Source organism: Triticum urartu, chromosome 2A (genome assembly GCF_056163025.1).
Source record: "Triticum urartu cultivar PI428250 chromosome 2A, HENAU_Tu73, whole genome shotgun sequence".
Lineage (NCBI taxonomy): Eukaryota > Viridiplantae > Streptophyta > Magnoliopsida > Poales > Poaceae > Triticum > Triticum urartu.
In genome coordinates this window covers 31879324-31895331 of record NC_141874.1, presented here as the reverse complement: position 1 = coordinate 31895331, position 16008 = coordinate 31879324, and the positions used below count along the sequence as shown (strand labels likewise).

Below are 16008 nucleotides of genomic sequence, written 5' to 3'. Positions count from 1 at the left end.
AAGGTGAAGTATATTATACCAAAATTACCAAGTGGTGAAGAAGTGATATCTCGGAGGACATATATATAGAGAGAGAGCTGTAAATATCACATCACAGTGGCACAGAGCTCACTCATTTTTCATGCATATATCTCCTCATTTTTTTATGCGTACATCTCCTTGTCATGCATATATCTCTGATCTGCATGAGTCTCCCATCCCGTATGGCCAGCCGGTGCGGACTGTGCAGGTCAAAAGCATATGACACATGCATGCTTTAGGTGCCCTATTGCTAGATGTTTTTCCACCTAACAAGTTCTGGTTTTCACAATGTGTAGTCAAGCTTCTAAAGCATGGACGGTTAGCTGCATGTCCTTTTCATTCTCCTACTTTGCTTAGTTGCATCTTGTTGTGCACGTACGATCAAAAATTACATTCGTGCAGGCCCCAAGAATTGTTTTACCCAATTAGAGTTAGCCACCAATTTAGACAGGGATTGTCTTAAAAATGATTGTTTTTTTTCTTAAAAATGACTGTTGACAGAGATGAGGGTTAAAAATAAGATGGGCGCTTCGTAACGCAGCAAAGATGGTGCAAAATGCTCTCGGCTTGTGAGACAATACCACGTCAAAAGCCTGTTGAGACCTTGACTATGTACGCCGCCACATGGGGTCTCAGGCCTGTCTGGGTAAATCTTTTCAACACCATAGGGGTCTCTGGCAAGGCGGCCCTTTTTCGCCGATGATGTTCATCCTTGCCAAGGAACCCTTCCAGCGCAACTTGCATAAAGCCACCGATGAAGGGATTCTATCTCAGATTGAGCAGCGCTATGCCAGTATCATGTATGCAGATAATGCTCACGGCGAAGGATGGGCTAAAGAAAGACAACAAATCTCCAGTCCAGGGTCCAAGGCACCATCCTTAAGGTACTCATCTCCTCTAGGATCGACAGCTTCCCAGAGCAGACTGGCCTCAAGCGCCCACTCCATCATGGTCGACCACACAGTGAACTTTTCTATGTGTTCTCATGGGAGCAACAATTTCGTTAGCCGCACCGGAGTACTCTCCCAATTTCTTGTTCTTGTCTTTAGTTTACATATTGTGGAGTTATGTTCCATTCCGCGACTTCGGGAGAAACACTATGCGGCGGTTGATGCTGATAGAGGCACGCCATTGTTGATGAGCATTCAGGCATCGGCCAACCTTTCGTCCGGTGGAGGTGGGCGTCGGGGCGGCGGCGCTCGGTCCTAGGGTTCTTTTTGCTCTAAGATGGTGTTCTGCCGGTTGACGACCCTCATGACCTGGCCGTTAACAAGTTCCGGAATACTCCAACGGAGATCTTCATTGGATGTTCGATGCCTGTGGATTGCTGGATTGGATGGGATTCGGTCGTGTGCGCCACTATTTCAGCCTGAGTGGCTTTAGGAGGGTCTGACGCGAAGCTTCGACATATGTTGACATTATGGGACACGTCGGTATTTCGATTTCCATGTGATGACAATGGCGGAGAACGTCATGGCGGCTGAGGTCTGAGGCCTTATAATTGCGGATCGAGTCTTCGTGGCAATGAGGACTTTGCTTGGTGATTCGTGACTCGTAGCAGCGGCATCGGCAAGTGGGGGCGACAACACAGGCGGGGTACAATGTCTTAGCTTTCAAGGTGAAAACCCAAGGCCTGGCCTTAATTGGTTGTGCCTGGCAGTGACCTTGTTGAAGGCATTGTTTTGAGGGCGCGAATCTTCTCCAGGGTGAAAACCTAAGATCTATGATCGGGCGATGACGGTGCTTGCGCACTGTTTCCTTCTTGGAGGCGTCGCTTTTGGAGAGTTTGGATTTCGGGTGTTGTCCAGGTGATGGTTCATGCTGTAGCTACAAGGAATTGATCACTATAGCGAGATCTTTCTTTCATTTTTCATTTTTCTTTTTCTTTTTCTTTTTGTCTTTTAGCTCTGTGCATCCGTAATGTCTTTACGATATTGTGTTGTTGCAGAGGCCGGGCGTAATTGGTATCTGCGTGATATTAATATATTCCCCTCGTCGAAAAATATATGTTCATGTCTTTGTCCGTATGGGACTACAATTAGGCACCCACTAGGCTAGTATATGTTCTCGTCCCCGAATCCCCAATTCCCTCTTAATTACAGACTATCTTATTCCTAACCAACCAACATCGTGACAAACAGGTGATGGCCGGGGAGCAAAAGAGAGAATTAAAGATGGTTACCACTTAATTACCAGCATGAAAACCTGAAACCTCATAACAAGGATGCCTGCCTACTAAATGGAAGAAGCAAACCAACCACAACGTACATACGTTGCGATTTGCTATCAGCAAAGACTAAGTATGGATCCAATCCAACAGGGACGTAGCTAAGCTAGCTAGCACCACCAATTTATATATACCGCCCTCCGATGAACGTGTCTGTCATATCATGTGCTGCGTGGCGGGCGGCACGATGGAGCCGTCGCTGCGGCCCTGCTGCTTCTGTAGCTCCACATTGGCGTGCCATCCGATGTCCATGACGAAGCCCCGGTTGCGGAGCTCGCGGTACTCCTGGCAGATGGCGCAATACTCGAGCCAGCAGAAGTGGACGCAGCAGTCGGGACAGGGCGTCTCCTGGAGCCCGTACTGGGCGCGCATCTTGGTACGGTATACGCAGGAGTAGATCCACTGGCACTGCCACCCCGTCAGCAGCCCCGCCGCAAAGTAGAGCGCCGCGCCGGTGCCGCTCGACGTCGCCCCCTTATCCAGGATCTCCGCTATCCGCCCCACCGCGACGCACGGGCAGCACCACCCCATCAAGCAGACGCCCTGATCCTCGGCGCAGTCGAACAGTCCCGTGGACCAGGGGGTGGTCCTGGCCTCCACGGTGGCTGGTGGCATGCTCGTACCGGCCGGCGGCCAAGCCGAATGAACCCGTTCCGTTCCTCCTATAGCAATCCGGCCACTGGTGGACGAGGGGCAAGCGGGTGGCCTCAGCAGGAGGGCCAAGGCTCCTGTATGGTTCCCACGATTTATTAGCACTAAAAAAAATTAGGCAGCACTATTATTAGCTAGACTATCAATAATAAGTGGCACATGATTTCCATGTTTCATCTCCCGATAAAAATAGTACGTACTGTAGGGAAAAGAAAATACTCTGAAATGTGCCCACCATGGGCTACGAAAATAATAGGACAATTCCATGATCGACTTCATATTCTTCCACGCGGCTTTCTTTCGAAAGACACCCATATTTCGGGTTCCCCTCTCTCGCCGGCACCATCACCAATTTGTCTCCTCTCCTATGGCCTTTGGGCCATTGATGTGTGGTGGATCCTGCCCTGGAGGGCTCATCACCACTATGAAAAAGGCCCATAGGTGAACTCAAATTAGTGGCGGACGCGGCCAAAAACCCGTCACAACTATTCTGGATATTCCATAGCAGTAGTGCCACAGTAGTGACGGGCACTACCACGTGCCCACCACATATATATAAGCTCTTCCAATTTGCCCACGTGGTGAAATCCACCAATGGCGGGCGCTGAAGTCATGCCCGCCACTAATTCATTAGGCAACAGTGGCGGGCCTAACGCATGCTCGTCCCGGATAAACTATATTAACACGGGACAAACTAAATTCTAGATATTTGGATGTTATCTGTGACGGGCCCTAACTGCCGCCTCCTGCTACTAGTCGACATGGCGGGCCTTTCGCTCTGCCCACCGCTGCTATTCCCGCGGTGATAGTTAAACCTTTTCAGCCAAAACCACCCTTGACTCGCGACATGAAAACCGAACCGCATCTGGAAATTGAAAACTCCCCCACTGTCCCGAACCCGTCGCCCTCCCCTCCTCCTCCATCCTTGCTGCTACCGTCGTCCTCGAACGTTGCTGCCAGCCAACCGATCCTCCGTCGAGGCAAATACCAATCCTTCCTCCACGTCGCGCTCAAGCAGTGTACATGTAAGTAAGTATGCACTTATATTTGATTAACATATGTTGATGATGTTAGATTCATAATATTAAGAATTTATACAATGTTCATGAATTTTAGGTTCTATTTATAGGTTGTAATCGAATGTTAGTTTTTAGTTGCATATTAGTATAGATTCACATATCTATATCTATACCACCATATAGTGTGCCAATAGTTTTAAATGTTAGCCATTGGATAGACTTGATCCAACGGTCGAGAGATTGCAAATCCGAGCATTATCATTCGTTGGATAATGTTTTCGACTCATAGGATTCTGCCACGTAGCCTTCTAACTGAACCCCCAACTCCATCATCTCATGTGTTCTATAAGCATCTTTCCACATGCTTATTTGATTTATGTAATAAAAAGAGGCTAGAACAATATGGATTCTACAGAAGTAAGAACCAAGTTGGATGTAGTCCGATACGATTCTAGAAAAGGATATATAGGTATTTTTCCATGCTTCTATATATAGGGATGGCCAAGGCTCCTGTATATGTTGGTTCCCACGATTTACTAGCACTAAAAAAGTTAGCGTGCACTATTATTAGCTGGACTCGCTAAAATAAGTGGCACATGATTTCCATGTTCCATCTCCCGATAAAAATAGTACGTACTATAAGGAAAAGAAAATACTCTGAAATGTGCCCCCTATGGGCTATGACAATAATAGGACAATTCCATGACAGACTTCATTTTCGTATGGTGAATTGGTGCGGCGCGACATTCGGGATGATGAGTAGTACGTCTGATGTGTGGACATGGCAGTGAGTCGTTACTTCATGCCTTCATACAGTGTGATCGTGCGCTGTAATTTTCAAATGCTGCGAAGGAATTCTTTCAAGTCAAGTTGGCTAAACTGCATCCAGCCACTTGGACTAGGGATTTGCTATCGCAGGCTATGCCAAATAGCGGCGGATCCCTCGCACTTTGGTCTCGCTATAGCGGGATCTGCCTCAACTCCTGTGGCCTTAGGGCCATTGATGCGTGGTGGATCCTATCCTTGGTAGTTGAGAGGGCTCATGCTTCATTTTAGGTGTTTTTTTGGTCTGTTTGGTGTTGTATCCTGCTCAGGAAGACAAGACAACGGCATCTAACAACTAACTATCAGGAATGCCAATAAAATTAATTGCCTCATTACACTGAGGTGATGTCAACACACTACTTTGGGCAAATCCTTATGCCCACGCCCTAACAACCCTTCACGTGTTGGAGCTCTGCTGCCTTCTTTTCTTCTCTGCCCTAATTCTCTATCAGAGTTTCTGGTGGTTGGCTCCGCCTGCTAGGTAATGAACATGCAACCAAATGATTCAAAAGAAATGTGTATTACAATATATATGCCCGACCAACATATGAAGAATCCCGACAACAAGATATGTATCTGAGACTAACACAATGCCACTTGTAGTTCAACAGGAAACAAAAAACCCTCTTAATTAAGATATAAGCTACAAATAGGAGTGTTCCCATGAGAACTACAAAGGGATCCCAAACAATGCCTCTGTTAAGTTTTCTTTGAAATCTCCCTACCCCTTTGTTTTTGTTCATTTCTTTATTTGTCTTGGATACCATGGGAGAGATCCCGACGCGGAGTACCAGAGAGAAAAAGACATCGAATGCTTATAAGAGCTCAAGGAAGGATGAACGGGGACATCATCGAAGTATGTCTTCTCCAAGGTAGAGGATCTCAACCTTGAGGAGCTAGGAGCATTTCCAATTTCTCCCGCGAGTACAGACAAAAATTTCACATCGGTTTTGATATGAGCATACCGGCACATGTGGGCCACCACCATGATATCCATTATGGCATTATCACTATCTCAATAAATATACTTCTCATCCCAAATCAATCTGGATCATGTCCACTTTGATTGTGCCAACGAAAGTGAGGAGGTCATCTGTGAGTAGGGTCAACGATGAGGCGAAGATGGAAAGGATTGAGTAGGGTCTACTCCCGCGAGTATAGACAAAAATTTCACATCGGTTTTGATATGAGCATACCGGCACATGTGGGCCACCACCATGATATACATTATGGCATTATCACTATCTCAATAAATATACTTCTCATCCAAAATCTACCTAGATCGTGTCCACTTTGATTGTGCCAACGATAGTGAGGAGGTCATCTGTGAGTAGGGTCAACAATGAGGCGACGATGGAAAGGATTGTGTTGCTCAAAAGTAGAGGTGGCCCTTTTAGGGACCACTTAGTAGTAGTGCAGGTCTTACACCCCTGCGCTACTGCCACCCCTGCGCTACTACTACTGCATATCCCGGGGGCACAACGGGGACCACTTAGTAGTAGTGCAGATTTTAGACCCCTGCGTACTGCCACCCCTGCGCTACGACTATGCCTTACCTGTAGCGCACAATTTGCACCCGCGCTACTACTAAGTAGTAGTAGCGTGGGTCAAATAAGGGGCGCCACTACTAAGTGGTTACCTATAGGGTTTTCCCTAATAGTGGATCTTCTTGATGATCTGGATGTTCATTGGAAGAAAGGCTTGTTAAAACTTCACAATATTCATTGTTGTGGTGGAAGACTTAATAAATTCACCTCACCCTTGAGGGAGGGTCACTCTCTAAGCAAGTTGTTGGGTCTGAGTGCCCCTTCTCTAGACAGCCAATTATCCTTGGGTTTGTCCCTCGATTCGTTTGATAATGCCTTGTGTCAAAGTATCCCATCCGTCCAACATGGCCCTCTGAATTTGTGTAGGATTATTACCCAAACTAGTTGAAAGGAATATTTTCCTTGCCAAATATTCTGCTAGCTTAATGTTTGTGTAGATTGAATATGCAAACTAATTTTCAAGAACAGAACATTTGGCATATAATGCATAATTTCTATTTGATCTTCTGAATCTTCTTATGTACACTACCTTTATTAAGTCATAATTACCTTATGTATTCCGTAACATATAACATGAGCGATAGGGGTAAATGGCACATGAATGGGTCTATATCATTTATAATTAACCGCCAGACCAATATATTTGTATCCCCGCTTTATGTTATAAAGCAAACATCATCACATACATTCGGACAAACCGATACAACACACACCACCACCGCACACAACACACACCCAAGACATGATACAAAGGTGTCGGGCACCGTCCCCCAATGCCACCGCCTACCAAGCTAACCAAAGATGACGAAGGATAACCACTTGGAGAGGACGGAGAACTCCAAGAAGAGATGAGGAGGGGTGAGACGGACATGACTGAGCAGTGACTCCAAGACAGTGCCTCCTAGAAGGGGACGCCCACGGATATCCGCCACCGCCTGATCCGTATGTCATGTTTTCACGTGGAGTCACATGCGAGGGGCCGAGAGCACCGCCACGGCACCTTCATGAAGGATACGACGTCCACGGCCGCCATCGCTGTCGACCAGTACAAGCACTGGGCAAGTGATGAACTCCGGCGCTCGCACCCCTCCGACATACCCTAGCTCTGCCAACCAGCCGCAACCAAGCCCTCCCCCCCCCCCCCCACAATGTTGGGGAACGTAGTAATTTAAAAAAAATTCCTACGCACAGGCAAGATCATGGTGATGCATAGCAACGAGAGGGGAGAGTGTGTCCACGTACACTCGTAGACCGAAAGCGGAAGCGTTAGCACAACGCGGTTGATGTATTCGTATGTCTTCACGATCCGACCGATAAAGTACCGAACGCACGGCATCTCCGAGTTCAGCACATGTTCAGCCCGATGACGTCCCTCGAACTCCGATCCAGCCGAGTGTTGAGGGAGAGTTTCGTCAGCACGACGGCGTGTTGACGATGTTGATGTTCTACCGACGCAGGACGTCGCCTAAGCACCGCTACAGTATTATCGAGGTGGACTATGGTGGAGGGGGGCACTGCACACGGCTAAAAGATCAAACAGATCAATTGTTGTGTCTCTGGGGTGCCCCCTGCCCCCGTATATAAAGGAGCAAGGGGGAGGACAGTCGGCCCTCTATGGCACGCCAGGAGGAGGAGTCCTCCTCCTAGTAAGAGTAGGACTCCCCTCTTTCCTACTCCTACTAGGAGGGGGAAAGGAAGGGGAGAGGGAGAAGGAAAGGGTGGCGCCGCGCCCCCACTCCTAGTCCAATTCGGACCAGAGGGGGAGGGGCGCGCGGCCTGCCCTAGGCCAGCCTTCTCTCTCTCCACTAAGGCCCATAAGGCCCATTACTTCTCCCGGGGGGGGGGGGGGTCCGGTAACCCTCCGGCACTCCGGTTTTCTCCGAAATCACCCGGAACACTTCCGGTATCCGAATATAGTCATCCAATATATGAATCTTTATGTCTCGACCATTTCAAGACTCCTCGTCATGTCCGTGATCACATCCGGGACTCCGAACAACCTTATGTACATCAAAACATATAAACTCATAATATAACTGTCATCGAAACGTTAAGCGTGCGGACCCTACGGGTTCGAGAACTATGTAGACATGACCGAGACACGTCTCCGGTCAATAACCAATAGCGGAACCTGGATGCTCATATTGGCTCCCACATATTCTACGAAGATCTTTATCGGTCAAACCGCATAACAACATACGTTGTTCCCTTTGTCATCGGCATGTTACTTGCCCGAGAATCGATCGTCGGTATCTTAATACCTAATTCAATCTCGTTACCGCAAGTCTCTTTACTCGTTCTGTAATACATCATCCCGCAACTAACTCATTAGTTGCAATGCTTGCAAGGCTTAAGTGATGTGCATTACCGAGATGGCCCAGAGATACCTCTCCGACAATCGGTGTGACAAATCCTAATCTCGAAATACGCCAACCCAACAAGTACCTTCGGAGACACCTGTAGAGCACCTTTATAATCACCCAGTTACGTTGTGACGTTTAGTAGCGCACAAAGTGTTCCTCCGGTAAACGGGAGTTGCATAATCTCATAGTCATAGGAACATGTATAAGTCATGAGGAAAGCAATAGCAACATACTAAACGATCGGGTGCTAAGCTAACGGAATGGGTCAAGTCAATCACATCATTCTCCTAATGATGCAATCCCGTTAATCAAATGACAACTCATGTCTATGGTTAGGAAACATAACCATCTTCGATTAACGAGCTAGTCAAGTAGAGGCATACTAGTGACACTCTGTTTGTCTATGTATTCACACATGTATTATGTTTCCGGTTAATACAATTATAGCATGAATAATAAACATTTATCATGATATAAGGAAATAAATAATAACTTTATTATTGCCTCTAGGGCATATTTCCTTCACACAAGGCCATGGTTGCCCGCCCACACCCGAGACGTAGGTTCCGCCCACGAACGCCACGCCTCGCGTCGCATGGGCCGCCGCCCAACATACAGACACCCCCAAGATCATCCAAAAGGATCAGCTTTGGACCAAGGGACACCCTAGACCGGCAAACCGCAGAATGTGTACCGCCTTGAAGATCGCCGATGCTACAGCCGCCTGAACGCATCCAGGGAAAGGCGGAGGTGGGGGAGCAGACGCATCCAGACCGGCACACCCTGTGCTGGTGACGGGGGCCCGAGCACGTCGGCACCGCCCATCCCTCCAGCCAAATCTCTCCCCCCAGACACACCCCCGGGCCGCCCCACCTCGGCGTCTAGTGCAGAGCCACCCAAGGCCACTGACAAAGCCCCATCTACCGACAAGGAGGGCCCGTCAGGACCGCCACCAACCCCCGAGGAAGCTTACCGGGGAGTCCAACCGCGTTGTCGCCGCCATCCAGCCGACAGGACGCCTAGAAACCGTGCAGCCCGCCCACCTGCCACCGCCGCCACGCCTCCGCCCCCGACGGGACGCCCGCAGCTCGCGTCGCTCCCGGCCCGCACCACGGCCCAGATCTGGCCGCACACCAACAGGGCCAGCACCGCTGGAGCCCACCCGCGCCCCACCACACCTCAGCCCTTCACGCCCCCTCCCCCCTGCCCTGCTGTCGCTGCCGCTCGATCTTGGAACCCGCATCCGTTGGCCCGGGCGGGGGAAGGAGGAACACCCCGCCGCCTCCCGCGCTGGCAGCGCTTAGTCCACGAGCACGTCGGGTCGGCGGCGAGGGGAGGGAGGCGTGAGGAGGAGGGCCCCGGGCCGGTGCTAGGGTCCCCCCACCCCTCGGTGCTCACAAGAGCGTCGCGGGAGGGGAGGGAGCACTATGTATATTTGTATACATGCAAGTAGGGTAGACATACTATCTTATATCTTATTTCGTACACCCCATCCAGTAGGCACTATTAATTTTTTTTCGGGTAGTAGGCTCTATTAACTCAATGTATCAATACAGTACAATGTACAGATTTATGTTCCACGTACTCCCTCCATTCTATAATTCTTGTCGTGGTTCTAGTTCAAACTTGAACACAAGAAATATGAAAAGAGGGACTACTAATCTAATATGATACCCCGCACGCTGTTGGGGAATTACTTGTGCAGGGAACATAATTTTGGTATATATCACTACTTTTTTCACAAGTGCTAGTTTATGTTGGATTCATTGCATCGCATGCGTATTTTGCTAGTGCGACCTGGTTTTGCAATAGTTTGTGACCAATAGTGTGCACATTTTACACAAATTCATAGACCACGGTTGCTTTTTACTCTTAAAATTTCCGGATTAGAAAAATATATTAAATGGGCAACTTTTATGAATGCTGACGCAAGAATGCATGTGGTGGCGGATATGCCAAAACATTTTTTTTCTCTGCGTGTGGACACCGTCAAAATGTCACTCACGACTTGACGAGGCACAAGAGAAGATAAACCCAAGGGGAGTCCGTTTCCACTTCCGGCCGGGCTCCGACCTTATCTTCCTCTCGGATCGGATGTCTGTACGTACAGTCCGACCTCAACTCAAAGTCTCAAACACCCGGAAAAACATGCCTGCCAAGATACCAATATATACAGCTGCGTACGTGCCAAAATCAACATCAGAAATTCCGATCTACTCAAACCTAAACGGCAGGCAGCAGGAGCTTTTCTTTTCTGAGCAAATAACCGACTGCCCGCGCGCGAGAAGAAACAAACACCGCAAGCTGCAATGGACGCCGTCGCCGAGGATGCTGTGGCATCTAGTACCAATATTCATCAGATACAGGAGGGTGACCTCGTGAGGGTCGGGCCGAAAGGCGACCATGGCATGGTGGCCAATCTCCCGGGGCTATACTACACCGGCCAACCTCTTCTCCCAGCTGCCACGTTCAGGATTTTCCGTGTCGACGGCACAATGGAGACCGCAGAGGCACGCAACATCACCATCATAGACAGGGGCTACTTCCGCAGTGGCCAGTTCGTCGTGTCGGCGTCAGATATTCATGGTCGGGTCGGCGTCGTCACGGAATCCAACACCACGCTCGACCTCGTGAAGCTCGTCGGACACGGGGAGCCACCGGTCATGGCGATGATGACCGGGGTGGCGCCGGGATGCCTGCGGCGCGTCCGAGAGCTCTGCCTCGGCGACTTTGTCGTGTCCGGGCCGTGGCTCGGACGGGTTGTCAAGGTGCCCCTCGAGCTCGACGTGGTGTTTGACGACGGCGCCCTCTGCAGGGTCATCGGCGGCGCGCCGTTGACGAAGCTATGCCCAGTCGTGGCCAGAAACAAACGCATTTTTGACGACCGGATGAAATCGAGCTTCTACCCGGGCCTGCGTGTCACCTCGCCGGCGGACGGCTTCAAGTACTGTCGGTGGCTTCGTGGATACTGGAAGCCCAGCCGCAAAGTGGGCACCATCGCCAAGGTTCACATCATGGGAGCTCTCGTCCACTGGATCGCCTCTGTGCACCACGGCGCCGACCCGCGGCTAGTCCAGGAGTCCGCTCCTCCCGCCTACCAGGATCCTGCCGATTTGACCTTCTTCTGCTCCGCCTACGATTGCTACTGGGGCGTCGGGGATCGCTGCTTCCTTCGAGACACACAAGAACAAGCACCGAAAAAGGAGAACACGATGCACCTCCACCGGAAGCTCCTCCACCTGGATGGGCGTAGGCGGACGCGGCAGAGGCAGCCGGCGGAGGTCGAGCAACCCATGAGCGTCGCCAGCACCCGCACCACCGTCACGAGGCAGAGTGGGGTGCCGTCCACTTGTCTTCTCCCCTACCAGATGACGAGCGAGCACGAGTTCTTCCCGGGGTTCTACGTTGTTGACGGCGTGGCGCCCAGCGCTAACGCCGCAGCCGATGATGTACCCGTCGTAGACAATGCTACTGGTGCACAGACTATTGAGACCAGGCGTGTCGGCATTGTCCGATGCGTGAACTCCGAGGACCAGACAGTAGGCGTGTCATGGTTCAAAGAGTCGTCGAGCCCCGACGAGGCCACAGAGATCGACACCGTGAGCGCCTATGACTTGGCATTGCAACCAGGTCCCCATGCTTTCCATGGACATGTCGTCGTACGCCGGCCACCGTCGGGATGTCCTGATGCCAGCGAGGTTAGAGCAGCAGCCAATCTTTCTTGGGTCGGCCATGTTGTCGACCTTGTTGATGGGTGTGTCCAAGTCAAGTGGGCCGACAGCACCGTGTCAATGGTATGCACCCGCAGTATGGTTTTTCCAGCTTCTATTACCACATGCATGTATCTGCACCTGCAGTCTTCTCAGCTCATGTTCAATAACCACTCATGGATTTGTTGGTCAATTGTGTTTCAGGTGTTGCCCAATGAGATTAGTATCGTCACTGAGCAGTACTACTGGGAACTAGAGGCTGAAATGGTCGGTGACGGCGACGACTGGGTGGACGTTAACAGCGTCGACGGTGAGCGTGAAGATGAGGATTTGGCTAATAGTCTGGTATCTACCTAAACATCTATCTGGCATTACTATGCATCTATATAGGTTTGTAGCAAGCTGCAGGCAATTCTCCTAGTCACCTAATACTTCTACTATCAATGATGATTGAACTGCATTCCCAATACAAAAAGACGACTGAACTGAACTATCTGCAATCTTTTGTTAAGATATTAGTATTGTTTAGTAATCAATTGACGCGGCTTCCTAAATAAACATATGATGTTGATTGCAGTACAATGAACAAGAAAACCCACCTGAAGGTAGCAACGTCCAGGGTGACATTGATTCAGCAAATGAGGAGGACAACGATTCGGTGGATGAAGATGAAAGTGCAGCAACAAAAGCAAGCCGGAAGGGTGCTATCATCCAGTATATGTCGCAACAGGTAGGCCAAGCGTTGGCTCAAACCATGAGATATTTTGGCAATAGGTTGTTGTCGTCGTCACTTGGCTCGGAATTAGCTGGAGGGACGGCCAATGAGGGAGCTCATGTGGCTGTACCTAATGGTCATCACAGTACAAGCAATCATGATGCGATTCACGCCATACCGGCTGCACTAACCAGCAACTACACATGTGCTGATGATGATGGCTGTGCCGAGAAGGTCAAAAATATTGAACACCCCACCGGTGATGAAGATCAGTTTCACTTCCCATATTTTGATGTTACGCATAGCCCTCTTGATCACCATTACATCGACAGCGTGGGGCAGGTGGGTTCACCACCCAAAATTACATTTCTTTTTTGTTTCCACATATAAGGCTTGGTTTTCAGATTTTACTTGAATTTGTAAAACCACCTTAATTCAACATCAGAACATGAAATTTTACCATTCTTTTTCAGGGCGCTAGTGATGGAAAGAGGTGGGTCAAAGCAGTGCAAAAGGAATGGAAAATACTAGAGAACAACAACTTGCCAGACACCATATATGTGCGCGTGTTCGAGGATCGCATGGACCTGCTCAGGGCCGTGATAGTTGGTGCGGGCGGGACACCCTACCACGACGGGCTCTTCTTCTTCGACCTGCACCTGCCGCCATCCTATCCTGATGTGCCTCCGACGGTGTACTACCACTCATTCGGTCTCCGCCTCAACCCCAACCTCTACAACTCTGGCACAGTGTGCCTCAGCCTTCTCAACACCTTTGGTGGAGAGGCATCTGAAGTCTGGTCACCAGCTACATCCAGTCTCCTGCAGGTCGTCGTCTCTATCCAGGGTCTAATACTCAACGACCAACCATACTACAATGAGGCCGGTTATCAGACCCTAGTCGACAAGCCAGAGGGATGCCGCAACACATTGCCATACAATGAAAATGCTTACTTGCTCACCCTTCGGACCATGCTCCACCTGTTGCGACGACCGCCAAGTGGATTTGAGGGATTCGTCAAGGATCACTTCTGCCGCCGGGGGAGGTTCATTCTTCGAGCATGTGAGGCCTACCTAAGAGGGTGCGTAGTTGGCATGCTCGATGGTGATGCATGCGCCACCAAAGGAAGTAAGGAGGATAGATCATGCTCGACCGGGTTAAGACTGGCGCTTTCCAACGTGTTGCCAAAGCTCGTGGCAGCACTAGCAGAGATTGGCGCCGAGGGGTGTGAGTGTGACCAGTTCCACGAGCTGCATGACCTGCTTATCGGCAGCGATGGAGTGCAACGTGCTTACTAGATCATCAAGTGCAGTAGTCCTTTGGTTGCGTATGTCTAGTATATACATTTTTGTATTGCCGTGTATGTATAATTTTTGCATTATCATTGTGACTTTATCCAACTAGTGATAAATGCCTCTTTACTTTTAATATTTCTTTTATATCATTCGTAAATAGTTAAAGTACGGGCTCTCCATTTTTTAATTTATGTTTCCTTTTTAGAAACCAAACTTATATTTTATTTTCATTTATTATTGGAGGAGAAAATACCAAATTATTTCAGTTACACCCAAGTATAAGAATCAAAAGTATCAGTTTGCAAAGCACAGGCCCTTTTGATAGTATGTACCAACAACGTTAACCTACAACGCATCATGATTATCCCTCCCTCTGCACGGAAAAAAATTGCCGATATGCAATCTCCACTGTAACACTATAGTCGGCATTGCAAATCGCTTTCTCATACTGGGCACCGTAGAAGGTAAGATCACCTTGGAAGGAGATGGTACGACCGTCAGCACCATGCCCAGGATCGGTTGCAACCTCAAGTCTCAAGTATATTGGAACAGCCGCCCAAGGCCGCAGCAGCAGGATTTTGCCGCCGACAACCTCTGCTCCGTCCCCCTCTCGACGGAAAAACAGCATTACACTCCCATCTCCGTAGAGCTCATGGTGCGCGGTGATCTCGCCGTAGATGTAGTAAACAGTGGTGCCGGGCGTTAGAAGACCGAGGCTGAAACACACATGTTGGCTTGTATGGCGCGGTACATGGGCACGAAGGTGACGTCGATGTCGCGGTCGTATCTTGTGGGCATGGTGTGGGTTATGACCTGGTTGCACGCGTATGGGTCCGCTGCGAAGAAGAGGTTTCCAATGTCAGTCCTGCCATCATCATTATAGTCTTGGATCCCAAGCTCAAATGTAAGTGTTGTAGAAGGAAGAGGAGACCTAGATCCGTGATTTTGACGAGCCAAATTAGAGTCATGATCCCCCCCTCCGAGTTCTTTATCAGTCTCGTTACTCTTTCTGTTATGGGACTCCTAGATGGTTAAAGTCGCTTGAAAGCTTCCAAGTTTGTAAAAGCTCTGAGAAAGTTTGTGAAGGCCGGGAGGTCACCTATAGACGTACCACACTACCACTTAGTGATTGAGCAAGGAACTTCTTGGCTGATGCTCAAGGAAAAGAAGGCTAAGTCATCGTGACCGCTGTATATATTTGTGCACAATAGCTACATGTAAGTTGCCTGAATTTGTAATTTGGCTAAGTCAATTACGTGGGAGAAAGAAGAAGAAGGCTGGAGGAAGAAGAAAGAAGGATTGCTGCAAGATCTTAATCCAACGGCTCATAAATCGACTTACCCAAAGTAAATTAATTTGCAGGCGGCTTATGTATAGCTGGTCCCTTTTGTTTCAAGCCTCTCCAATGAAGATTAGAGTCGTTCAAAGGGCACGACGTACTTCCAGATACATTTTGTTTGGCGGTACAGATACATTGATTTGTCATCGTGCCTTTGGTTATTACATTCCTAGCTCATAAAAACAGTACTCAACCTCGTCGTATAGAAATCGAACCAGCAACTGTCAGACGTGAAGTACTTCCAGTTTGATAATAATAGAGCATGCCTACTTGATCCATCAAGCACATTACTGGAC

At 49.2% G+C, this 16008-nt stretch overlaps 1 protein-coding gene and 1 pseudogene across 1 annotated transcript; one reads left to right on the top strand and one right to left on the bottom strand.

Annotated features, from left to right (window-relative positions):
* Window positions 1–2215: 2215 nt before the first annotated feature.
* Window positions 2216–2965, bottom strand: LOC125534797 (cell number regulator 10 pseudogene; annotated as a pseudogene).
* A 7997-nt stretch (window positions 2966–10962) lies between these two features.
* LOC125534796 (putative ubiquitin-conjugating enzyme E2 23) lies at window positions 10963–14376 on the top strand. The gene is made up of 4 exons (XM_087539466.1): window positions 10963–12447; window positions 12568–12708; window positions 12941–13420; window positions 13552–14376. Exons 1-4 carry the CDS (start codon window positions 10963–10965, stop codon window positions 14374–14376), a joined length of 2931 nt encoding a protein of 976 aa, XP_087395592.1.
* Window positions 14377–16008: the final 1632 nt, after the last annotated feature.